The 25,580-nt window shown below is 33.3% G+C and overlaps 6 protein-coding genes and 1 non-coding gene across 10 annotated transcripts in view; 2 read left to right on the top strand and 5 right to left on the bottom strand.

Annotated features, from left to right (window-relative positions):
- The first annotated feature begins 248 nt into the window (after positions 1–248).
- Positions 249–3,546, top strand: LOC126758314 (phosphatidylinositol-3-phosphatase SAC1). The gene is given in 9 exon segments (XM_050472546.1): positions 249–613; positions 873–964; positions 1,052–1,389; positions 1,444–1,552; positions 1,619–1,806; positions 1,873–2,028; positions 2,101–2,715; positions 2,775–2,876; positions 2,939–3,546. Coding segments are annotated over 9 exon segments (1,836 nt in total). The 5' UTR covers positions 249–575; the 3' UTR covers positions 3,137–3,546.
- Positions 3,547–3,615: 69 nt separating this feature from the next.
- On the bottom strand, positions 3,616–4,985 carry LOC126758315 (28S ribosomal protein S29, mitochondrial). The gene has a single exon (XM_050472547.1). The coding sequence runs from the start codon at positions 4,868–4,870 to the stop codon at positions 3,695–3,697; it is 1,176 nt and encodes a 391-aa protein (XP_050328504.1). The 5' UTR covers positions 4,871–4,985; the 3' UTR covers positions 3,616–3,694.
- A 154-nt stretch (positions 4,986–5,139) lies between these two features.
- Positions 5,140–7,017, bottom strand: LOC126759911 (ADP,ATP carrier protein-like). The gene is made up of 3 exons (XM_050475098.1): positions 6,154–7,017; positions 5,957–6,084; positions 5,140–5,829 (listed from the first exon to the last, which is right to left on the bottom strand). Exons 1-3 carry the CDS (start codon positions 6,466–6,468, stop codon positions 5,352–5,354), a joined length of 921 nt encoding a protein of 306 aa, XP_050331055.1. The 5' UTR covers positions 6,469–7,017; the 3' UTR covers positions 5,140–5,351.
- Positions 7,018–7,107: 90 nt separating this feature from the next.
- Positions 7,108–25,580, bottom strand: part of LOC126759912 (ADP,ATP carrier protein) — a 195,099-nt gene continuing 176,626 nt past the window's right edge. The window contains exons 1-4 of one of the 3 annotated variants that reach the window (XM_050475099.1): positions 20,000–20,128; positions 8,303–8,612; positions 8,083–8,210; positions 7,108–7,888 (exon numbers count right to left, since the gene is read on the bottom strand). In XM_050475099.1, coding sequence (XP_050331056.1) covers positions 7,414–7,888; positions 8,083–8,210; positions 8,303–8,608 — 909 coding nt within the window. In that variant the 5' untranslated portion in view covers positions 8,609–8,612; positions 20,000–20,128 and the 3' untranslated portion in view covers positions 7,108–7,413. Of the gene's footprint in view, positions 7,889–8,082; positions 8,211–8,302; positions 8,613–13,184; positions 13,303–19,999; positions 20,129–25,580 lie in introns of those variants that run through there. The other 2 variants (XM_050475100.1, XM_050475101.1) reach the window with 2 other exon arrangements.
- Positions 10,964–11,108, bottom strand: LOC126760854 (small nucleolar RNA psi28S-3327). Its single transcript, XR_007667273.1, has one exon. It is a non-coding gene; the product is annotated as a small nucleolar RNA psi28S-3327 (small nucleolar RNA).
- On the top strand, positions 20,582–21,145 carry LOC126759916 (translation machinery-associated protein 7 homolog). Its single transcript, XM_050475106.1, has 2 exons — positions 20,582–20,680; positions 20,777–21,145. The coding sequence occupies exon 2, from the start codon at positions 20,792–20,794 to the stop codon at positions 20,984–20,986; it is 195 nt and encodes a 64-aa protein (XP_050331063.1). The 5' UTR covers positions 20,582–20,680; positions 20,777–20,791; the 3' UTR covers positions 20,987–21,145.
- LOC126759910 (ribokinase) lies at positions 21,076–23,063 on the bottom strand. 2 transcript variants are annotated; one of them, XM_050475097.1, is made up of 6 exons: positions 22,892–23,063; positions 22,198–22,330; positions 22,048–22,137; positions 21,861–21,989; positions 21,592–21,788; positions 21,076–21,516 (listed from the first exon to the last, which is right to left on the bottom strand). In XM_050475097.1, exons 1-6 carry the CDS (start codon positions 22,924–22,926, stop codon positions 21,168–21,170), a joined length of 933 nt encoding a protein of 310 aa, XP_050331054.1. In that variant the 5' UTR covers positions 22,927–23,063; the 3' UTR covers positions 21,076–21,167. The 2 variants fall into 2 exon arrangements, with proteins under 2 accessions (XP_050331054.1, XP_050331053.1); XM_050475096.1 differs by lacking the exon at positions 22,892–23,063 and adding an exon at positions 22,393–22,731.

The following is a 25,580-nucleotide window of genomic DNA, read 5'->3' as shown; positions in this document are numbered from 1 at the left end:
TTAAGGAGACAACTTCGACTTTTTTACCTACAAACTATTTAATAACTTAAAAAATTAAATATTTTAGTTTTTAAATTCAAAAAAAAAAAATATTAAAAAAAAAATAATAAAAGAGGACAATTTCTACGATTTTAAAAAGATTTTCTCATAATCACAAAATTTATTATAAAAGCGCAAGTAATCTATAGCCTCCACTGTAAGCAAAACATATCAATGCAACCCTGTGGAGAATTTAATATTACAGCTGATTAGTGTCAAAATTTGCAAAATTTTTGTTGGCAACTAATTTGTCCACGATTCTAAATTAATAATTTAGTTACAGTAATCAAACTAAAAAAATAGCATAAATGCCTTTAAATTAACAGATAAACAACGAAGGAACTAACGACAATAAAGTAAAATTTGCGCGGCCACTTGCAACCAAAATAAACAACGCCCATAGTATGGTTGATTTCGTTACCAGGCAGTGATTAGCAAAATTGATAAAGTAGCGAGCTAAAAGTTTTTTTATTTTTATTTTTTTAAACTAATTTAAGTGTAATTTCGTGCATTTCACAAATATTGGTACATACAAAATGGACACCAGTTGGGATATACACGATGACATGAATTTGTAAGTTGATAACAGGCTAAGATATTGTGTTCAGTGGATAGTGGGCTGTGAGAGTTAGCTTGTGTGTAGCTATAAGTAGGGTGGATGGCTGAGTGTGATTTTGTGTAGGGCACACTTAATCTGTACTTGAAATGACATTATTAATGGTTTAGCCTTGCAGCTGTCCGCCGCACATATGTGGCAACCAAGCTTTTAACACAAATATGACTGCTTAGAGATTGATTTTATCGATTTATAACTACTTTACAACACAACACAGATACATAACGCCGGAACGTTTCGTTGTGGAACCCAATGGCAAAGATGAACTGCTGGTAATTGATCGCGTTGTGAATACAGTACGTGTTCAAAGTAAGTAAACGCAAATGAGGCATTTAAAAATTGTACACAGAAATATACATGAAATTGTATGTATTAAGAATGTCATTATTATTGTAGGCAAAGGCAACCAACTAAACAACCAAGTGCCCACAAGGCGTGTATGTGGCATACTTGGCACCATTCAACTACTTGGTGGTCATTACCTAATTGTTGCCACTCATCGCCTTTATGTGGGCATGCTAAATGGCGCCATAATATGGCGTTTGGCAGGTTACGATATTATACCCTACATTCCAACTATAACACATTTGCGCCCCAAACAACGCGAGCAAAATGAAACATATCTTAACATGTTGCGGCAAACCCTGGACACTCGTTTCTTCTACTTTTCCTATTGGTACGATTTGACACACTCGCTACAGCGCTTGCACGGCATGCCGCCGGACTTCAAGAAGGTACATATTAATACTTTTCAATGTACGCATCTAATTTTTTTGTACATTCCCTAGAACGGTTTGTTCGAGCGTGCCGACGAGCGCTTCGTTTGGAATGGCGCTTTACTGCGTAACTTTAATTGTCCGGAAATGCGCAAATTCGCCTTGCCAATCGTACTAGGCTGTATGAATTTTAATTGATTTAATAATTTTCCAGCCGAGTTTTATTAAAAGAACTTTTTTCTTTCAGTTGTTTCCATAAATCAAGTGCAAGTAAATGGCCAAACGTTCTTTTGGTCAATCATATCACGCCGCTCTATACACCGCGCCGGCACACGTTTTTTCGCGCGTGGCATTGACGAGACGGGTAATGTAGCCAATTTTGTGGAAACGGAACAAATTGTCGAGTACAATGGACAACGTATATCCTTTGTGCAGGTGATTTTCGACAGTTGTTTTATATTGGAATTAAAATAATGCAGAGTATTTTTCTAATTGCAACAGACGCGAGGCAGTATGCCCTTCTTTTGGCGACAATTACCAAACCTAAGGTATAAACCTGATCCGGAACTGGTGCCGGGTAAGGATCACTTGGCGGCATGCTTGAAACATTTCGAAGCACAGGTGATGCTTTACGGACGTCAAATAGTTCTAAACCTGGTAATTTGTGCAATTGTGAATATATGTGTAGAATTATGTTATAAAAAAATATATATTCTTTATAAACTATAGGTGGACCAAAAACGCGCGGAGGGCAATTTGGAACGCGCATTCCGCACATTTGTTCAGCAAATGAATAATCCCAATGTACGCTATGAAGCCTTCGACTTTCATGCAGAATGCAAGAAAATGCGTTGGGATCGCTTGCAGATTCTGATTGATCGCGTGGCCCACGAGCAGGATGAGTTCTCAGTATTTCATTTACGCGAAGATGGCGGTTTGGTATCAGCGCAAGATGGCGTCTTTCGCACAAATTGTGTTGATTGCTTGGATCGCACTAATGTTGTGCAAAGTATGCTAGCCAAGCGTTCCCTGAATGCGGTCCTACAAAAACTGGGCATTTTGCAAGCCGGCCAAGTTGTAGAACGAGCGTCGCCCAATTTCGAGTATATTTTCAAGGGGTAAGTTGTATACTCATATACTAAATAAACATTAACTTACTTGTTTGTGTGTATTCAGGTTTGGGCGGATAATGCGGATGTGATTTCATTGCAATATTCCGGTACTGGCGCTTTGAAAACCGATTTCACACGCACAGGAAAACGTACAAAAGCCGGTCTTATGCAGGATGGTGTCAATTCAGCAACCCGTTACTATCTCAATAATTTTGCTGATGGAAGTAGACAGGTGCATCAGTTCGCGTTTGATAAAATTTACAATATTTTCATTATTTTGTAACTTTATAGGATGGTTTTGATCTATTTCTGGGCAAGTATGTGGTTAAACCGGACGAAGGCAATTTACTGCCGTCACCGTTAGTGGTTACACGTACTTGGCGCTACAACACGGTAAACTTCTGATTGGTAAAGTAAAATTTTACGATTTAAAAGAAATTTTTTTGCATTTTCAGATACCTTCCGTTTTGCTGTTCGCCGTGGCAATGCTCTTCATTACCGCCATCTTTCCGGCAGAATTTAATACCGAAAGCTTGCTTTTCCTTTTATTCTGGGGCACAATTGTTGGAGTGGGCACAACTGGCATATTACACTATGGCGTGGAGTTTGTCGACTGGCCGCGTTTGCATCCACCAATTAAGATCGAAGCCTAGCAAATATGGGAACGGCGTTATTATTTGCGTTTAGATGAAAACAATTAGTAACTCGTAATAACGCCTCGAATACAACCTACTTAACACCATCTGCAGTGAACTAAGTTAAAAATTTGTTAAAATTTCAGCCAGTGTATATGCATGTTGGCCGCAATTATTCGCATTTGACACTACAGTGTTCAACTTAAAAATTCCTTGCTTGTTTATGCTCTAGATTGATGTTCTATTTTGTTCGAAATGCCGGTTTAATGCTAAAAAGAAAAAATATTTGCCTAAAATAATAGTAAAAACACAATAGTTAATTACCTCCTGATGACATGATATCGAGCAATTACATTTATAAATGTAGGATCATTTTCTTAATGAAATGCGTACATGTTTAATCAATAAATACCCACTATTTCAACGAAGTTAATTGACTTGCAACACTTAATTACTATATTTGCACATTTATGAGTCTTATATAAAAGCTTTGATCATTTCGATAATTATTTTTAATTTTATTTTAAAAAGTGTGAACAATATTTGGTTTTCCAGTTGGCAAAACTGTGCATTCATTTACAACGAACGTGTTAATTGCATTAATGTATAAGGATTTTTATTGCTTAGGTACTTAAGTTGTTCGTCAAAGCCTTCTGGTGTTTTCTGAATCCAATTTCGATCTAAATAGTATTGTACACAACTCGCGAACTCTTTATCACTGTAGTTATCCACACGTACTGGCACAAATGGATCTAAATGTTCGAATCCTTCCTTACCGAGTAAATAACGTGGCATGTACGACTCCATATAACCTTCGGTCATTCCTATTTTATCCACCGTTAATATACACACACCATTAGTCCAATTGTAATTAGTAATATCGAGGAAAGGTTGGGTCAGTGTAATACGATCAGGTGTTATACGTTGTTTATGATCCCCAAACACACGTGTCTCCGGGTGGAAAAATGCATTAAAACCATCAATAGCAACCATAACTTTACATTTATCTTCACTAGCATGTTGCTTCAGCTCGGATAACAAAGCAGCTATTGTTTCGGAGGCGAATTTAATACGCGCAATACCGTGCTCCACCAATTCCAATAATGTAGAACCAGCTGGAGTTGCTTCTCTTTTACTCCAGACGTAATCCTTACTGGTTTTCAATTGTAGCTTGGTAAGTAGATTAGAGTTTTGAGTTTTAAAGTGCACTAACCACGCTGCCGCATCGAAAGGTAAATCGATAAAACCTTCTTGTGCAGCGTTAGCAGTTTCTTTTGGACGCTTCATCCAATTGGGTACCCATGGTACATGTACAAGCACAAAATTGTTTTGTAACCCATAGTGCAATGCATGCGCCATAATTAAAGTTTTGCCAACACCATTGTCACCGTATAATACGTATCGTATCGCTGGTCGTTTGAAATCCGTATTACGGATATAATTTATTAACTCTAAACCGGCCGGTCGCACCATGAGACAAGTTTCGGTAAATGTTTTTATTTGTTGCTCGTACTGTCGGGGAAGTCCACCACCGCTAAACAGTTGTTTTTTAATTTCTGGTGCAATTGTGTAGAACTTGGCTTCATGCACTTTAGAATGCAAGTCGGTGTTTGTCTCGCCAGTGCGGTAATCAGTTGGGGCAAGTTTAGGGCGATTATAAAGAGGCTCCGCCGCAGCCTCCGCTGTCGCAGTACAGAATGATGCACACATGTTTGTCAATCGTGGTAGTTTTAAAGAATGTCTAGCCAACATATTTGCAACAAATTTTTTACGATTTAATTGAAATTTATTTAAATTTGTGGAAAAATTTTATAACCGAACTGAAATTCCATGCACTTATCTATCAGCTGTTTTGCAGGTGAACTAACTGTCAATTAGTTGAGAATTATAATTTCGATAAACATTGGATACTTCATTTCATTTCTTTCAAATAGTTATCGACTTTTTAAACAGGTAAATCCGGTTTATCTCAAGAAACTTTCGTTTTTTAATAACAATAATAAAAACATTTGATTTATTATAAAAGAAAATATTTTAATGTGAAAAGACAGGTTTTCATTTAGAATATGAAATTACAATTTGTAATAGATTAATCACAGTCGCGACTTCAAAACTTAAATAATAATTAAATCATGTTCAAGAAGTAACAGTCACATTTATTTCCTGAACATGAGAAACTACTATTCAAGTGGTGATGTCTCATTTGTTAGTTAATTTATAAAAATTTAAAATGTTAATTCATTAGCTTCTTAATCTCATCATACATCACCAATACAAGTGCCCCACCAGTTCCACGTAGAACATTTGAAAACGCTCCTTTAAAGAAAGCAAAGGGGCCTTCTGTTCGAGCAATAACTAACCAACAATGGGCAGTGTTTTTGTAAACGCGTTCGCCAGCCTTTACGCCTGATTGCATCATCATACGACGGCGCACAGTATCAAATGGGTAAGAAACTATGCCTGCAAAGGTGGTTACAGCTTCCGCAATTAAAAAATTTACCCATATAGGTGAATTTTTTGGATCTGGCATTAGCTCACGAGCCGTATCATAACAACCGAAATAAGCCCCACGATACATTATAATTCCTTGTACAGAAACAACAAAACCTCTGTACAATCCCATAAATCCATCAGTTTTGAATATCTTCTTTATACAATCAAAGAGTCCATTGAATTCGCGTTGTCCTGTCTTTCCAACGTCAGCAGCCAAGCTGTTATATAAAATTGTAAATTATGACTTAATGCATGTAACTGAGCGCCGACTTAAAATAAAACTCTACAGTTTAAGTTATAACAACTTTATCTTTAAGAGACGCTAAAGCTCGATTTTTTACCTACCGAGTACGTGCAAAATCCAAAGGATACACAAATAAGAGAGACGTGGCACCAGCTGCACCACCGGATAGTATGTTGCCTAAGAAGTAACGTCCCTTTTGTTCTTTTTTGTTTATACCACTGAGGAATATCTTAAAAATTTTCATAACGCTATTAATTTAAAATTGGTTTGTTTGGATCCTAAAGGCAATTCATCATACCTGTTTATATTTATCCTTAAACGCAAAATTCAATGCCTGGGTAGGAAAGTATCTAATTACGTTAGCTAGATTTCCTCGCCAAAATGATAAAAAGCCTTGTTCACGGGGTATTCTTACAAAACAATCAATCATTCCTTTATATTGCTTGTCGGCAGATATCTGCTTTGATATGGCTTGTACTTGCAAAAGCAATTTAACGCGTTCTATCGGCGCCATTGCAGTTTTTGCTATAGCTGCGGATATGCCACCAGCCATAAAATCTTTAAGGAATCCAATGGGATCTGACAAATCTTTCTTTATTTCTCCTTCACTCATTGCGCAATTAGATATTTAGTTGCCAATTCAAAAGTAATGATTTTTAAATATTTAGAATTTAACAATTGTACAATGAACAATGAGAAACAATTCGATCAAATGTGTCAAGTTTACGGAAAATTTATAGAAAACGACGTTGATTTGAAATGTATTCAAACTAACAAATCGATAAAACTCAATTGAACGATAACAGATAAGGCAAGCAACCAACTCTTCAAACATAGTTATTTAGTCTTACGGTAATTGTCAATAAACGGGAAGGGATTAGTGACTTCGGTTGTTGTTGTTGTAATGGTTATTTAGGTTATGGTGTACGCTAAGAAAAAATAGAATAATTTTGAGAGCTTTGAAAGTTCTTTGAGTTTAATATTATTGAGATATTAGGCCACAATTGTTGTTGATGCAATGAAGGTTTTGAGTAATGCTGCTAGAGGAACAGTCTAAGAACCTTACATAACCCCACTTCGACGGTAGCGTGATAACTGGACCAATCATTTTAAAATGAAAACTTTTCTTCGAATTTAATCGCCTACGCACGATACCAATTGTCATACTTCAATCAATAACAGAAGCTCGAACCTATTAGGTAACAGGTCCTGCTTATCTGCACTTAATTAGCACTATACTAGAAAAAAATCATTTTACAATTTTTATTAATTTTTGTATTTTTAACTTTTCCGTATTTGTTTGTGATTGAACATTTACTAATGATTCATCAGTGTTGTTGTTGTTGTTGAATTACTGTTGTTGGTTATTTTTCGCTCTATCTTCGTATTGTTACAATTTGCAACCTATTTGTTTTACATTTATTTATTTATATCGCTTATTTCAATAATGTATGGTAACTGCTTTTTGTTGGTATTTTTTTAATTTTTTGTTTTTATTATTTTAATATTTAAATTAAATAATTGTTTTAGCTCAATTAGATAGTAGGTGTTAATTACTTTACAAGACCTTCTTGATTTCATCGTACAATACAAGCACGAAAGCGCCACCAGTACCTCTGAGTACGTTGGAGAAGGCACCCTTGAAGAAGGCGCCAGTACCTTCTTGCTTGGCAATTGTGGCCCAGCAGTGCAGTGTGTTCTTGTAGATGATTTCGGTTGCTTTGCGGCCAGACTGCATCATCATGCGACGACGCACAGTATCGAATGGATAGGATACAATACCAGCAACAGTTGTAACAACTTGAGCAATAGCCCAGCTGATGTAGATGGGTGTGTTCTTGGGGTCGGGCAACATACCACGGGCAGTATCGTAGAAGCCGAAGTAAGCGGCACGGTAGATGATGATACCTTGTACGGAAACACCGAAGCCACGGTACAAACCAACAAGACCGTCACTCTTGAAAGTCTTGGCCAAGCAGTTTCCAAGACCGGTGAATTCACGTTGACCACCCTTACCGACATCAGCAGCCAAACTGTGTAGAGTAGAGGAATAAGCGAATTTATTTATTATTATAAAAGTATTAAAAAAGCTCAAAACTGTTATGCTTTATAACTACAGTCATCCACGAAAAATTAGTTGCATAAATTACTATTTTTTGAGGAATTTAAGCGAATTTAATTTTTGATGGATTGCTGTCTTTCGTAATTATTGAATATGAAAACCTACCGGGTACGGGCAAAGTCCAAGGGGTAGACGAAGCACAAAGAAGTGGCACCAGCAGCACCACCGGAGGCCAAGTTACCCGCGAAATAACGCCAGAACTGAGTGTGCTTGTCAACACCACCCAAGAAAACCTGCCAAACAAAGACAATTGATACAAAGTTTAATTAATAACAGAAGAATTTCAATTGATAGCAACAAAATTAGTGCACGACGTAACACACACCTGTTTGTACACATCCTTGAAGGCGAAGTTCAAAGCTTGAGTTGGGAAGTATCTGATAACATTGGCCAAGTTACCACGCCAGTATGACGCAAAACCTTGTTCTTTTGGAATGCGGACAAAGCAATCAACCATGCCCTTGTATTGCTTATCGGGGCTGATTTGTTTTGAGATGTGTTGAACCTGCAACAGCAGTTTCACACGCTCAATGGGTGCAACAGCAGTCTTTGAGACGGCAGCAGAGATACCGCCCGCAGCGAAATCCTTGACGAATGCAAGGGGATCAGCAGCTTTACCATCCTTGCCCATTATGCTGCAATTAAATTAAATCAAAAATTTTAAGATTAGTTGCAATTTCGACAATTTCATTGATAGTAAAATAATATTCTTTCAAAAAGCAATTAAACTGCAAATGGCACGCGCAAATTAAATTTATTGCTTTTTATAATGATATCAGCAAAATTCGCGACACTCATGACATCACAGACACAAAAACGGAAAGCGAGCGCCGCACGTCGCCGACGAGACACACGCTTAGCGGCCTCGCTTCACACACAAACGCATTTATTAGCGCAAAATCGGTACTTTTTTGCGATAAGCATACATGGAATTTTAGAATTATTACACACACATACACACATAATTGTACTATGGGTTTGTGTATTTATATAATACAAAGACAACTCAACCTAGTTTGTATTTGAAAAAGTGGTTCGAGCAAAACTGGTTTATGGAAGTTCAGACTCGTTGCTAAGTGTGACTCAATGCGGCTTTTTAGCTGAAAAATTTAGTCTTATGGAATTAGCACGTGGTCTACATTACTTTTATACTTCGCACTAAGTACATATGAGCAAAAAATAAAGTTTTTTCATAAATTTTGTTATTAAAATTTTTACTAATTTAATAATTTTTTTCAAAGTTTTTTTATTGCAATTTTATTTAATTATAATTTTACTAAATTTTTTATTAATTTTTTTATAGTGAAATTTCAATTAACTTAATAAAGAAAATTAAATATGTTTTTCAAAGTTTTTATTGATTTTTTTTTGTATTAAAATTTCAGGTAATTTAATACATTTTTTTCAAATAAGTTTTCTCTATTAAAATTTACTATATCTTATTTAATTGCAATGTACTATTTTAAATAATTTTTTTATCGAAATTTCAACTAATTTAATAAATTGTTTTCAAAAAATTTCTTTATATTGAAGTTTCGAATAATTCTTTACCATAAATATTTTTTGTGAAATATATTTTTTTTTTTGTATTAAAATTTTTAATTAAAAAAATATATTTTTTCTCAAAATAATTTATTTTTCTAAGTAAGTTACTTCTCATACAAACATACATACATATGTACGTAGTATAAAATTTCAGAGTTCAGTTTAAAGTTCATATTACATTGGCATCAAATTTCAATTTATAATAATAATGAAATGCTTTTGTTTACGCCTCTTTGCACAAGCGTTGACTCAGATAAACGCACAGTTAGCAAAGCTGGAATTGGATACTTTACATTCATCATACATACATACATACATATATGTAAATGCACAGTTTTTTCAATTGATTTATTTTGTTTGTATGTATGTACATATGTATGTATATGTGTAAGCAAACTCATTTTAAAAAGTCATAAGTCGAAATTAGTAACTTTATAAATGATTTATTATATTGAAACGCAAATGCAAGAAAATATGAATTCAAGTGTTGTTACCGTAAAATTACGAAAAAGTTGATTAAAAAGTGATATAATTTTTCAAATTCATTGCCCAAAAAACACCATCAAGTGACGTCAAGAGCACACACTTATAGCTATGTAAATGTACATCAATACATACATACATACATATTGTATGTATTTTTTGCATACAGGCAACAGTCAAGATCAATCGCTCTATATATGTATGTATGTATGTACAAGTGTTTATTTAATTTTAGAACTCATTCAAGTGAGTTGAAGAAAAGCGAAAAAAATAAAAATTTGCAAACAAGATTTTTTACCAAAAATATTTATAATTCGTTATTTTTTTTTTAATTATTTGTTCTGAAAAAATAAATTTATATCACATTTGCAGAGCAAAATACAAGTACATACATATGTATGTATGTATGTTAAATATGTATTTTCTCGAGAAAGTGGCTAATTCAATAGAATTTATTATGCAAATCAAAAATGCTGTGAATGACCGACAAGGCCTTGGAAAATTTCAAAATTTATATAGATAAATTATGTCTGTACGCATATATAAATTAAAATGAACTACATACATACGTATATACATATGTATGCATATGCATGTAGGTACATTTATATACATTTATAATATATTGTTTTTGCAAAAATTAATTAAATTGCATTATGACGCTTGCTGTGGAATTTCGTTTGAACTTTTGGAGTGGAAATTTTTTTATCAAATCAAAAATATTAAATATGTTGAATTGCAGTTTTATACGTGAATTTACATTTAAAATGTTTAAAAAGATAATAATTACTTTTTTTTCTTAGTATGGAATGCATATTAATCTACTTTAATCTCTAATTCCAATTTGTTCGAAAATTTAGAAAAAATTATATAAAATATTTTACCCTTCACAAATGGTCTTTAAAATAAATTAATAATTAAAATATTTATAAAATCTAACAGTAGTAATAATATTTTTTTTTGTAATTGCACGTAAGTGTTACTAAAGTATCACAAAAAATCAAGACGTTTAGTGACCGTCGTAACAAAAATTGCTATTGGCTTAGTTTTGAACCACATAAATGTAGAATGACAAGCGTACATGGTCTTCGATAAGCCCAAATATAATATATATTTTTTTATTTTTTTTTAATAATAAAATAATATTTTTTAAAAATAATATTTCTTCAATTGGTAAAATTAATCATTTTGTTCTAACTTAAGAAAACACTTTACTTTGTCTGCAAGTTGTACAAATTATAATTATAAATAAATATTTCAGTAATAAAATTTGTTAAAAAAAATATATGTACTTATAATTTATAATAATGTATTTCACAGTAATTACTGTTTTGAGATAATAGATAAAAATATAATTTTAAAATTGTTCAACCAAATCTAACGGTTAGTAAATATCAAAGTTATCTATTGTTTGCATATCGAAGTTTTTCAGTTATTTTACAAATTCTAAAAATTGCAATATTTAATAAAAAAAAACATTATCAATGATTACTGCTGCAATTTAATGTATAAAAAAATATTTTTTTAAAAAGTTAAAAATGAGTTAATAATGTTCCATTTGAAATATTACAAAACAAGAGACTCTCAGTGCGTTCAAAAATGTAAATCTTAATAAATATTTTATGAATGTTTTGTCTAAACCGTTAAAAAAAATATTTTTTAGCAAAAAAACAGTGGTTAAAAAATTTAAATGGCGTAATTTCGACATGAAAATCAATTTTTCATAATTGCATACAGAAATTCATAAATAATTAATAAATTTTAATAAAAAAAAATCTTGGCAAATAATTTTTCAAAAATAAATTTTATCAATAAAAAATAAAAGTAACTAAAAATATTACATCTAAATATTGTATTTTTCATATTATTTTCTGATTTTAATAATTAATTTCAATACACAACTTTAAAAGCCACCAAGGCATTTCTAATCACATGCCCACCACTGTATGTGCGTATTGAAAGTTCTTTTCATTCATGTTCATCATACGCCACGCAGCCTCATCAACACATTATCCTAACGACGGGCAGCTGATGTTACTCATACGCACTGCGTCTAAAGCTGTTATCTAATATGTGGTTCAAGTGCAAATATGCAAACAATTCTACATATACATATATACATATGTGTGTGTGCATATTAACATACACTTAACTAATGGCGCTGTGATAGTTTTCTTCGACTTTTTGGCCTGGTTTTGAAAATTTTTCTTAGATTTGTGCTTGTGTCTAAATACATACACTATTCGCATAGATTTATATATGTCTGTATGTATTTGAACTAATAGTACCGACAACTTGTATATTTGTGCGTCACTTCATTGTTACGTCACAATATCGAATGCTGGCTTTAAGGGGCGGCACGTGGCCAACAAGAACAAGAAATCAATCGATAATTAAAAAACACCTCAATGCAGAAGGTTCTACGAAGAAGGTGCTACAATTCGGCTAACTGACTTAAAGACAGACATATCTTTTGCAAAATCATTTCCCACTTAAACGCTTAATATAGTGTAAATATGCGATTATAAAGGGTGTAAAGTGCTTTTTGGGTCGTTGCAGCCAACTGCTTAAGCGCAGCGCTGTGTTGTTGTATAATAACCGTTATGTTACATAAACCGCTTTTTTTATCAATACGAGGTTAGCTGATTGTGGCGTTGGCACACTGTTGTTGTTGTACTATATGGAATCGAGCGCCGCCGAACAAGCGATGGAACGAAGATCGACCGAACAAACGAGCGAACTTTTTTCACGAAGCGCCTACAATAACAGACGTGATTGCATAACAGTTTCTCTGCCTCGGGGCACACAATTTTTCAGTATCAATTATTTTTTACGAAATTTTAGAAAATTTGCACTTATAAAAACACTATTTTTCTAAGGCAGCGCTTAATGTCTTCACATTTCTTCATAATTTTTACTTATTATTACTTTAAAGTTGCCTTTGAGCAGTTTAAAGTTCACTCAAGCACGCATTCGGTGTTAGATAATTGCACGCTTTGCCATTGCAGTCGACTTTTTCGCAAACTCCAAACACTTTTGCATAACAACTCTCGCTTTGATTCGTAATAACTATTGAGTGCTTGCCATAACACAGTTTAATTGCATTTCAGTTTCTTTTCAAATAAATATTTTCTTTATATGAGAAATTTAAAAAATAATATATTTTTTGTATTACGTACTATTTGTTTTTGTATAATTTATCACAGTAACAAAAATGTGTTAATTGCTATTGCCCACTTCTTCCTCTTCCAAGCTTTAGGTCTGCACCGGACGGCCGCTGAATTGCTTATGGAAAATTGGAAATTCTACATGGCGACGTTGAGTGAAGCAAAACTTAGTTGAAAGCTCTGCAATGCGCTTTTGCACCCTCTACGTACGTAGTTGGTGGCATTGAGGCGGGTGAGAGCGCAAACGCGCGGAAGTGAGAGCGGCTGGCAGCCAGCGAACGGTCAAGGGAACGCCTGCGCCTTGTTACACACACAAACGAAAGAGAGTGTGAGAGCTTGAAGTGAGCTTTTTCCCCCCCACATACAGTTTTGCTTATGTAAATATGTATGTGTGAATATATATTATTTATTTTACATTACGGCTTCTCGCTGAAGGCCAACGCCGACAAGACATTGGCACTTTTGGTTTTATAACACATTTTAGCAAAATGATGGTGAATGAGCGCGTGAAATTGGTGAGAATACATGCACGCACACACGTACATATATCTATATGCATGTGTAAGCTTATGAAAGGTGGCATAGAAAGCTTGGTACACATACACATACACATACACGAGTGAAAAGTGATTTCTTTGGTTAGTTGTCACTGTGGCGAATGCGAAAGAGCTTTCTTTATGCTCGCGATCATTATTTTGAATTTATATGTAAAATAAAACTAAAAAAAATTAAAGAAATAAAAAGTACAAATAATTGATAAAATAAAAATATAAATGAAAAAAAAATTTAAATTTCAAAAAAATTTTAAAAATAAAAAACAAAACAATAAAAAAACTTTTAAATAAAAAATAAAAATATTGTTACTTGCTTAATTTTTGCGCTATTTTTAATATAAAAACATAAAAACAATTTTAGTAAAAAATTATAAAACTATAAACATAAATAAAAATAAATAAAAAATATATAAAAAATAATAAAAAAAATTTAAAACAAAAAAAATTAAAAAACAAATTCCAAACAAAAAAATAGCATTCTTCTCCAACATTTCGATTTGCTACATAAAAATCCACTCAGCAGCGTTGGGTTGCCAACTAACTTGGTGGCAAATAGATAACGCTCGTTTTTCGCTCAATGCCAACAAGCAAGGAGAAACATACATAAGTACATATGGCACATACATGCATACAAACAAATGTATGTATGCACAAGAAGCGTGTTATTACATAATGCCTTTTACAGCATTTAAACAATAATAGTGGCATTGAACTAAAATTAAATTTAAATTTAGCAAAAAATCTTCGGAAATTTGGCTTTGGCCGCAAAAAACGCATTTGCTTTCTTCACTACTCTGTGCTTCATTCAAATCACTTATAAATAAAAGTATTCGGGTAAATGCTAAGGTGCAAAAAATAGGCGTTTGTGGGTGGGTGGCGTCAATGCTGAGCAGATGTCGGCGCGACAGCATTGACGAATGGCCAACTTGCTCAACGCTGATAAGGACAGTTGCTGCCGAAACGATAAGTGGGTATTACGTTTTCCTTTACTGTGTACTTTGTTTTTTTTTTTTTGCTTCAGTATTTACGTAATCGTTGATTTGCGAAGACGCGTAATATCACTCACAGAAGTTGTATTAGCCCAAGAATTATTACTAAGTAACTGTATGTAGGTATATTGTAGGAGAGATTAACTTAGCAAAGAATTGACGCGACGCGAAATAGCAACAGCACGAGCACACATACACGCACACACATGAAAATACAGCAGCATACGCGTTTGTGTGTGGGGCGCCAAGGGGCATGTGATCGTCTCGCACACGAAAATTTGAATTTGACGTAACATTCACGCACACATCTACATACTCGTATGTTTGTATGTGTTTTACACACGCGCTAACCAAGTTATGCACGTATTTGTGTATAAAAGTCATTCATTTGCACAAGTTGTACAAGTATGTAGGGTTATAGCAGCTAAAGTTCGACGCATATGACTGCTGAATCAAATGTTTATATATGTATATACATATGTATGTTCTACCGTTAGCAGCAATTTACGCAAAAACATAAGACTAAAGTGCTAAATAATGCTAACCATTTGCACATTTTTTAGCCCAAGCAGCTTGATGACAAACTGCTTCCAATGTGCTATATGTGCATATGTATGTACTACCACTAATCCCTATCCTATTTTACATAATTTTTTTAGTTTCTTGAGTAACCAGCGGTCTTATGATAAGATAATATGCGTACTGCGCATTGAAGACGTATGAGATAAATGAAAAATTTCACGGTCATATGTATAATATACACATATATAGTATGTATGTATGTATAATGGGTTTTTTCCTTTTTTGATTGACAAGAGCTTTTGGTATGTTGTAAAATTAATAGATAGTTTTTAAAATACATATGTAAATAAGTGAGCTTTTATATGAAATATATTTTTTGTGAGAAAATATTTTTTAAAGGGCCTTTAGTACAGTGGAGGCGAATAAATCGGAAACACTGCGAGACGAAAAGCATTTAACACATTAAGAGTTAAAAGTTAAAATATGGACGAGGTTAAATAGACTGAGCTCGTCATATACATATATGTATGTATGTATGTATATGTTATAACGATCTAAACGGAATTAGATCCCCGAAAAAACAGCCGGATAAAATCCGGGTCAATTCCGGTAACGCAAAATCGACTGTCTGGGAATTGTTCGGGTTACTTTAACTGGTTAAACTCCTACTTATCCCGAATAGACCCCGACATAAAAATATAAGTCTAGCATGCAACGAGTCTCCGCACGACTTTAACCATCTGACACCCATCTCCCTATGATCCGACCCCGTTGAAACAACTCGTTTCCTGGGTTTACTGTGGAATGACCTCGATTACTGCTTATCTGAACCACCCTAACGGGGATAGAAATCCTTTACAATAACAAGAACATATTTATGACCACATCTATTTGCAAAGTTCGTGGCAAACTTAATATGCCCACGGAGGGGACAGTATTCATAGTTCAAATTAAAAAACGACTGTTAAATTGGTTTCAACTTGTATGGTTCTTTTGATGGAAATATCTATCAAAAGGCATCAAAATTATTATTTTGACGATGAATTGGTATTAGACAAACCATTTTTAGATATTATATTTCACAATCAGCAACTGTTATCAATTTTTGTTGATTGAGCTTTTAAGAACTTTGTCTTGGGCTAGTAACATAGTGAAGCGGCAAAAATAATTAATTACAATGAACTCGAAACGGAAGAATTGCAGTGTCACAATGACAATAACTCACACAATTGTTGTAATTAATACTGATTTTCAAGTGTTTTTTTGTAAACTTTTTTAAGAGACACGTAACGGCCCTTTTGTATCACTTCACTTCACCGATGTATTCCTCTGCTTCAGGAATTATTTTGCCCACAGCTTTCTGTATCAATTATACAAACAGAGTTATTAAACGTTCTCACGACAGTTGGGACCAAGATACGGATTTTTACCCAGCCAAGGACTGTTAACTTGGTACCAATCTTCGAAATTACTTCAGGAATGTTTTCTGCCGCTGTAACAACAACAACAATAAAACTATGTCGAGGGAAATCCCCTTTTTATGACACATTCTTTCATACACGGGAATATATATCGTGTTGATTATTAGTTTAAAAAACTGATAAATTTACTTTGTTAATTTTTTTAATTTAGTGAAAATGTTTGTGGTTTAATTTAGTGTAAATATTTTTCATCCTTATTCAAAAATTTATCCCCACTAATTTTTACTCAAATACCCATTAACAAGTGTTATATTGTAGGTTAGGTTATTGTACAAAATAATTATAATAATAATAAAGGTAAATCAATTGAACATTTTGATATCTCAAAATAAAATTTAAGCTCTTCTGGAAAGCTTTTGAGAAAAAAGAAATTTCTGTTTGCAATTACATACACAATTCCAAACAAAAACAATTTAGTTTGCGTTATTATGAGTTCAACATTTGCGTACTTAAACCAAAAGCATTAAGCTTTCTTGAAATCGAAGCCAATGAACTCATTTAAAACCGGTTTTGGCAAAACCCCATTGCTGGAATATGAAGAATGCTCAGACGCTTGCTGGCGTGCCATTGAAATTTTTCGACTTGACCAACTTGCCGTGTTTTTAAACCATATGTACGCACAAATTTTACCAGCTCTTGTATTGTTGTTGCAATTTGCATTTCATTTGGCAAGTTGCCACAATGTTGTGGCACATTAAAATAAGCGAAAAAGTGCAACCAATATGCACTTTTTAATTGCATCGATGCGTGCTAATCGTCGCTGCGGCATGAAAGTGGTCCGCGAAGAGCACGAAAGCGTTGATGGCCGCATTGTGTCCGTTTGAAATTGAGGGCAGAATGCGTAAGAGATCAAGGACGTGTTGGCAATGTAATTGATTTTCGTTTTTCATTGATAAAATTTAAAATTATTTTTATTTTATTTATTTTACCCAATGAATTTAAATACACATATGTATATATACATATGTATTTATATTATATAAATTTAGAACATGTTAAAATTTTTATTAAATTGATTTAATTTTTGGTTAGGTTATATTCTTTCAACTACCGGCCTTTGTGATTAAGTGGTTTAATTTGCGATTGTCAATAACAACTTAAGTGATTTATTTTTATCGCATTTAACTAAAACATGAAATTATAAGCTCAATTCAAGTATCTGGCACTATTATTGTGGCGGCACTTACATATTCAAGTCTTTAAATTTAATTGCTTATAAAATACTGCCAGTAGTTTGAAATATTTGTTTGTGTGTTGCCAAATTCATATATTTTACTGACCAACGGAAAGTAAAAGTAATTATTGTTATCTAAATAATGATTTTACTATAAACAATACATCAACAAATAAATAGTTTCGTATTACAGCGAATTTTAATTTTATTTTGTTATTATTATCACTTTTCTTATTTCTTATTTTTTTCATTTTTGTTCTCTTATTTTTTTTGTTTTTTTTTTTTTTATAATTTAAGCCTTAGCCACATAATGCACTCAACAAGTGGCATTTTACTACAAAACAACAAATTAATTACTTGCGTTGGAGTCGGCATTTTTACGATTTTTAACACGCAGAACGCAACTCACCCCAAATTGCTCTTCAAAATAACTGAAAATATCCGGTTATTCACAGAAGTTAAACAAAAAAGCTATTAAATTACTTTGCTATTTCGTTTGTATATGCAGCTTCTTCGAAATCGCTCGAGTCGCAGACAATATGCACAAATCTGCTCCCTGCTTATATATTTATAAACATATATTTGTTTGTATGTCAATACATTCAGCTTGCTGACTCTTTTGTCAACTTTGTTTAGCAGAATTTGGCTGAAACCAGTTCTATCTACTTATGAAGCCTAACTACTCTTACTCTTATTCAGATATGTTGCAGATCAAATTGAAAATTGAAATTTTGATCGGCAACACAGTTGGCATAAAACAGCTGCATTGGATTAGAGTTAAGAAAAACACCCAGGTAACCGCATTTGGAATTCTATAGGTTGTCAGAAAAGAGTACCTATGCTCCCGTGTTAGCCTTTGGCATTTCCAGGTATTCTACAAAAATGCTGCACTGTGCAGCTAAGACACACAACAATTAGAAATAAATCATTAAGGCGCAGTAGACACGACAAAAATGTATGTACTCGCATGTATACTGCTACGTAGAAAAGTATATATAAATGTGTCGCTATGGATGACCTTAAAATATAGTTTTTATTTTGCGATAAGCGGACCACCACTAGTAACCGCAAGGTATACACGAAACATATTCAACAATGAAATGGTTATTGTTTGGAAATTTTACGGACTTGACGACAGCATACATACATACATATGTATGTACGAAAGTTGAACTGCTAAGAGAAAAGAGTTTGCAGAGGTAACCGCTGAGTCAAATAAAAATTTAACTTTCCAATAGCATTTAGTGTAAAGAGCTCTGTACATACACATGTGTTTGTAATATGTTATATACATACATATACAAAATGTATGAATAATTAGTTGATTGTATATTTTTAAGAGAATATGAGATGGCACGGGGAAAGATGGCATCAATCTCTTTCGATTTAACGGCGCTCAATAATGCTGTGCAAAGCAAGTAGCTGCCAAGTTGGCTGCCACTTGCCAGAGAGCCTACAAACACAAGCATACCATGATCGTAGCTACGTATAGATGTACGTATGTGTGTACAAGCGCTCGATTCACTCAGAAATTCTTGAAGATTATTTTTATTTTAACATTTCTAGGTTAGGAATTATGAAAACGGAATCGCAAGCATGAAAGTCTACCTTGTGACTGGTGAACACTTTTAACTTTCCGGAGGAACACGGACTGACGGGAAGCGGGGATGTTTTCGCTACACACGCTATGCTGTCACCGCTCCCACTAGTTTGGTTAATTAAATATATGTATGAGTGTATGTATATGCTTGCAGACAAATAGCAAATAACATTAAAACCCTTTCAAATTTGTATATTTGTTGGTCCAGTTGATTTTATAAAAGCTAAATCATATTATAAAACCCTGTTTTAGTCATTTAAAAATTCAGTTTATGGAATTGTGCAAATTAAAAAGTTCATTACATAACCAACTGACAAGCAAAGTGCCGAGTGGTATCGCGAATTAAGAGAAAAATCAATGGCACACTAGCACGGCAGTAGAGTTGATTTAACGCTTCATCTTCCGGTCACTTTTTCAAACACATTTCCTATTCACACTTTAAATAACCATATTCTTTTACTTCGTATTTATAAATTAAGTGAATAATATATTAAAAATGTACAATACCTTTTTGCTTTGTATACTTCTTACAAAAGAGACACAGTAAAAAATTCTTTTGAAGAAAATCAGATTTTCCCACTCGGCGTTGACAAGTCGCGTGCTCGAGCTCGTGCAGCTACACTTGAAATGAAAGAAAACGAATGCGCCTCCGAATATGTTCGTAGCTCTGTGAATAAGTGGAACAGTTGGGAATGGGCTAATGTTTCGAAATGCCATTGATTTTAGTCACCCTGTGCTACTAAGCGCAAGTGACACAGGGTGCAATTTGGTTCGTTAGTTTATCGAGGTATTTATTTTATTTTGCGTTTATGTACCTAATAAGTCATATTCACGTATATATATCATGGCACTCCTTATTTCTATATTATATCGCTTATATTTAGGGAATTTAAGGTTTACAGACGTATTTTACATGACATGCAGGCAGTGTGGCCGAACAAATGGAAGTATGTACTATGCCACTGAAGTGTTTATACAAAAAATCGAACCTTTATGTGGTTCAAGTATATCTCGAAACATATCGCCATCATTCGCAATCTGGCTTGAGATACTCTGAAACTTCGATTATGCAAAAATTCAAAGTCGATAAAAAATATTAATACACATCCACATTTGCCGATGAAACGTCAAAAGTCACAAGAAAAAGGCCAAATTGTATTGTTTCGTTAACGTGACTGCACGAGTTAGGTAAATTTAGATACATTTTTGGGCATACAATTTTTGTATAAAAACGTGTGGCTAATATACTGAAAATCTAACATTCACATTTATACCAATTTTTAGTAAAATTGCAACAAAATGTCTGGTCGCGAAGGTGGTAAAAAGAAACCATTGAAGGCACCGAAAAAAGAAAGCAAGGAGATGGATGACGATGAAATTGCCTTCAAGCAAAAACAAAAGGAAGCACAGAAAGCGCTCGAGCAAGCGAAACAGCGTGCGTCACAAAAGGGTCCATTGGTGGGAGGAGGAATCAAGAAATCGGGAAAGAAATGATACTACCGCAGGCATATTTGTGAATCGATTAATGTTCATTACTACATAAATGTTGCACGTCTAACACAGATGCAAAACAAAAAAATATGTAAAATTGCCGAGTAAAAGCAGACTTTATTTAATAAATTTTTGTAAATAAAATAAGAAAACGTGTGTTAACATGCTGTGTTTGTACAACTGTTTATATCTCGTACCACGCAAATTCAGTCAGTTTAGTCACTTGCTCCAGTTTCGGAAAACTCGCTTGTGTACCCGGGTGTCTTACAGAGTACGCAGCGACTTGGTTAGCTGCGCCTATATGTTGGTGCCATGGAAATTCTGGATAATGCGCCATATAGTACGCTAATGCACCGATAAAAGCATCGCCAGCTCCAGTTGTATCGACAACGTCATTCACTTTAACTGCCGGTACATGTATAAACGTTTCTGGCTCTTCACGTCTAGCATAAACTGCACCCATTGCGCCTAATGTGATAATTACATTATTAGCGCCCATTTCTAGCAGATGTTCCATTGCAACTTTGGCTTGCCTAGAACCATAACAATAAAAATAATAATACTGTTTTAAATAGCACACTACTCTTGAAATAAATGTGCTTAATTACGTTAGAGTTGATATCTGTTCAGAGCCCGTTGTTATAGCTGCCTCCGTTTCATTTAGGCATAATATGGTAGCGGATTTTATTAAATCAACTGGTGTATCTTCCACTGCAGGCGCTGTATTAAGTATGGATATGCCGTTAAAAGCTCGCAAAGCTTCTAACGTCGCATCAAGTGGTGTCTCAAACTGACATATTAGTACCTTTAATACAAAAAGGAATACACAAATATTTTTTTAAAATTAAAAATTCATAATCATTGTATATTATCTTACTTTGGCCTTATCGAACAAGACTTTTGCTTGTTTGACATCATCTCCACTCAATAAATTGTTAGCTCCAACAACGATAACTATATGATTTTCTCCACTATCCGAGACACATATTTGCGCAATACCTGTCGTCTGTTATATTAAAATAAAATAGTACATTTTTAAGATAAGCTACATTTCAATAACTAACCTCGTTTTTGCATTGCTGGATAAAATCAACATTCACATTCTCTGACCGCAGTTGTTCTAAGTAATTGTCGCCCCACGTATCATCACCCAACTATAAAAAAAAATTTGATTATTTAATCCATTTGGTACGTGTACTTTAGTTGTTTCGCACTTTTGCTACCATTGCTGTACTTGCACCAAGTCGAGCCGCCGCAACACATTGATTTGCACCTTTACCACCAAATCCTGTCATGAACTTGTGGCCATGTAGTGTCTCACCAGCTTTTGGTAGTCGGTTGGCGTATCTGTGAACAAATTTGGCAGAAATTGGTATTGTCACTAATATGTTTATATATTATGTATTTACGCGACAAAATCAACAATTGCTGAACCAAACACCACAACGTCCATTTCTTAATACTCTTATAAGTTTGTGGCCAAATAATATTTCTATTAAATTTTGGATTTTTTTCTCTTTTTCAAACTTCTGTTTTTAATTGTGTAAATATGTATGTAAACATATATTATTTGTCAGTATTTTCTCCTCAAATTTTTACAGTCTGACAGCTACAAATTCAAAGTGACTATTTTTAATGCGATTATCTCGTCGGTTCTCATTTATTTATTTGAAAACGGATGGTTTTCACATTATCGCAATTATATATGTACATATACGAACTGATAACAAAATTCAACACTTAATGCAACCATATTAACTACCTGCACCTACTAATTGAACACCTAAACGGCACTCATACATATATGTACATGTATGTACTTATAAGATAAAGATATTTTCAATTTGTAATTACTTCTAAGATAAATAAAACAAATTATTTATAAATTCATGTTAGCTACCAACATACAAGCTTAAACACCATCCTTTAATATTCTGACGCATATGACCTTACTAATAGTGTTGCAATAAAAGATCACAAATGAGATAAGCACATTTTGTAAATGCATATTTTTAAATATGTATGCATACTATGTACATTAATTAATCTAACACACATTTGATCAATATTTACAAAATGAAATAGTATTATGACAAATATTTATATTATATTAATGTGTGTATAAAAAGTTTGAATGCTTTAACCTACATATGTATATGCAAAATCAATTGTTTTTGTTTTGGAGAGTATTTTAATGTTGATAGCGCAACAACAAAACTATCATAGTTAAACAATCTTTGTAGACATTGGAGGGCCTTAAGCACAGCTATTTTAAACAAAGTTTTGTAATAACACAATGCTCCTATGAGGAAAATTAAAATTCTTCAATCTATTTTGTTTAATATCGCAAGTGCATATGTAAGTATTTATACAAGTCTACATGACAATTCGATATTGTTTATTTTTATTAAAAAAAAAAGTAATAAATGTTCATACGCTAAACAAAATTACTTGGTATTGGATTCAGCAATATAAAACTATTCTTTTTACCTCAAATTATAGAAAATTAATAATAATTATTATATACTCATTTTATAATAGTTAAAGAAAAATAAATTTATATTAGATTTACCAACAGGAAATAAATATATTAATCTTCTGATATAGCATTTTTTTACAAATAGTAAAAAGTCACGTAATAATTTTTATAAAATTATAATTATTTATATACATAAGCGTTTTCAAATATTTACCTTCAGTTATAAAAGCTGATATATACACAGGTTTGCAATAAAGCAAAAAAATATTAATTAACATTTGAACTAAATCTTTATTTCGTAATCTCAAGTACGGGATAAAAAAATGTAATCCCACATCCCGGATTAAAAAACAAAAAAAAATAAAATTCCAACTATTGTATTGAGAAATATAAAAAATAAGAATTAAAAAAAGAAATTGTTTAAAAATTAACATTCTTTCACATTTGCGTACTTAATTCAAATTAAAAACAAGATGTTTCAAATTTTTAATCCTAAACATCTTGATTTAAAAATTAAAAATCTAACCCTAACATCGGGATAAAAAGATAAAATTCTAATTTTAAATCCCAACATTGAGATAAAAAAATTAAAATTTAATTTTTAATGCAAATTTTTTTATAAAAAATGTTTATATACATTATTAAAAAGAATTCTTTAATTTTGTAGTATTTACCAAAAAAATTACCCAAGATATTTATGTAAAATAATAAAATTATTATTTATTATTAAAATTTTAACCAATCTTTTTCACATGATTTTCTATAAAACAAATATAAAAAGCACCGAAAAAAGTTAGTAATATTTTTATTTGTCTATTGTATTTATTTGTTTTTATTGTAATGTTTTATATATATCGCTCATTTGCTGCAAGACCGGCATAAATCAAAAAAATCGATTTGCCAGAAAACGCGTTAAAAGTTTTCAACTGACTCCAACCTTACACGGAAAACAGGAATCATATTCTCTTCTCAAGCGGAGCATATAAGAGGTATTCATATGAATTATTCACTCAACATGAAGTATGATATAACGAACAATTCTGCATCATTAACTCAAAAATCACGTTTTTTGATTTATGCCGGTCTTGCAGCAAATGAGCGATATATTGATTTATGCTTTCATCTATATAAACATTATGGCAGAAGTATCGGGTGATTTTTTAAGAGCTTGATAACTTTTTAAAAAAAAAAACGCATAAAATTTGCAAAATCTCATCGGTTCTTTATTTGAAACGTTAGATTGGTTCATGACATTTACTTTTTGAAGATAATTTCATTTAAATGTTGACCGCGGCTGCGTCTTAGGTGGTCCATTCGGAAAGTCCAATTTTGGGCAACTTTTTCGAGCATTTCGGCCGGAATAGCCCGAATTTCTTCGGAAATGTTGTCTTCCAAAGCTGGAATAGTTGCTGGCTTATTTCTGTAGACTTTAGACTTGACGTAGCCCCACAAAAAATAGTCTAAAGGCGTTAAATCGCATGATCTTGGTGGCCAACTTACGGGTCCATTTCTTGAGATGAATTGTTCTCCGAAGTTTTCCCTCAAAATGGCCATAGAATCGCGAGCTGTGTGGCATGTAGCGCCATCTTGTTGAAACCACATGTCAACCAAGTTCAGTTCTTCCATTTTTGGCAACAAAAAGTTTGTTAGCATCGAACGATAGCGATCGCCATTCACCGTAACGTTGCGTCCAACAGCATCTTTGAAAAATACGGTCCAATGATTCCACCAGCGTACAAACAACACCAAACAGTGCATTTTTCGGGATGCATGGGCAGTTCTTGAACGGCTTCTGGTTGCTCTTCACCCCAAATGCGGCAATTTTGCTTATTTACGTAGCCATTCAACCAGAAATGAGCCTCACCGCTGAACAAAATTTGTCGATAAAAAAGCGGATTTTCTGCCAACTTTTCTAGGGCCCATTCACTGAAAATTCGACGTTGTGGCAGATCGTTCGGCTTCAGTTCTTGCACGAGCTGTATTTTATACGGTTTTACACCAAGATCTTCTTTACGCACTGTACGCATTCGTGTGGTTGGTTTAATGTCCAATAAAGTAAACTGAGTGCGAAACTTGGTCACAATCGCATTAATTGTTTGCTCACTTGGTCGATTATGT

Source organism: Bactrocera neohumeralis, chromosome 5, assembly GCF_024586455.1.
Source record: "Bactrocera neohumeralis isolate Rockhampton chromosome 5, APGP_CSIRO_Bneo_wtdbg2-racon-allhic-juicebox.fasta_v2, whole genome shotgun sequence".
NCBI lineage: Eukaryota > Metazoa > Arthropoda > Insecta > Diptera > Tephritidae > Bactrocera > Bactrocera neohumeralis.
Note: the sequence above shows the minus strand (reverse complement) of the source record. Positions and strands in the feature narration are given on the sequence as shown.

Excerpts from the sequence above, each read along its gene's own strand:
- LOC126758315 (XM_050472547.1), bottom strand. The coding sequence starts at position 4,870 with ATGTTGGCTAGACATTCTTTAAAACTACCACGATTGACAAACATGTGT.
- LOC126759911 (XM_050475098.1), bottom strand. The coding sequence starts at position 6,468 with ATGAGTGAAGGAGAAATAAAGAAAGATTTGTCAGATCCCATTGGATTC. Across the intron at positions 6,085-6,153 it reads TTAAGGATAAATATAAACAG|ATATTCCTCAGTGGTATAAA; the intron begins GTATGATGAATT and ends AAAATTTTTAAG. Across the intron at positions 5,830-5,956 it reads TTGGATTTTGCACGTACTCG|CTTGGCTGCTGACGTTGGAA; the intron begins GTAGGTAAAAAA and ends TTTATATAACAG.
- LOC126759916 (XM_050475106.1), top strand. The coding sequence starts at position 20,792 with ATGTCTGGTCGCGAAGGTGGTAAAAAGAAACCATTGAAGGCACCGAAA.
- LOC126759910 (XM_050475096.1), bottom strand. The coding sequence starts at position 22,436 with ATGGACGTTGTGGTGTTTGGTTCAGCAATTGTTGATTTTGTCGC. Across the intron at positions 22,138-22,197 it reads GTACAGCAATGGTAGCAAAA|TTGGGTGATGATACGTGGGG; the intron begins GTGCGAAACAAC and ends TTTTTTTTATAG. Across the intron at positions 21,517-21,591 it reads GAACAGATATCAACTCTAAC|GCAAGCCAAAGTTGCAATGG; the intron begins GTAATTAAGCAC and ends TTATGGTTCTAG.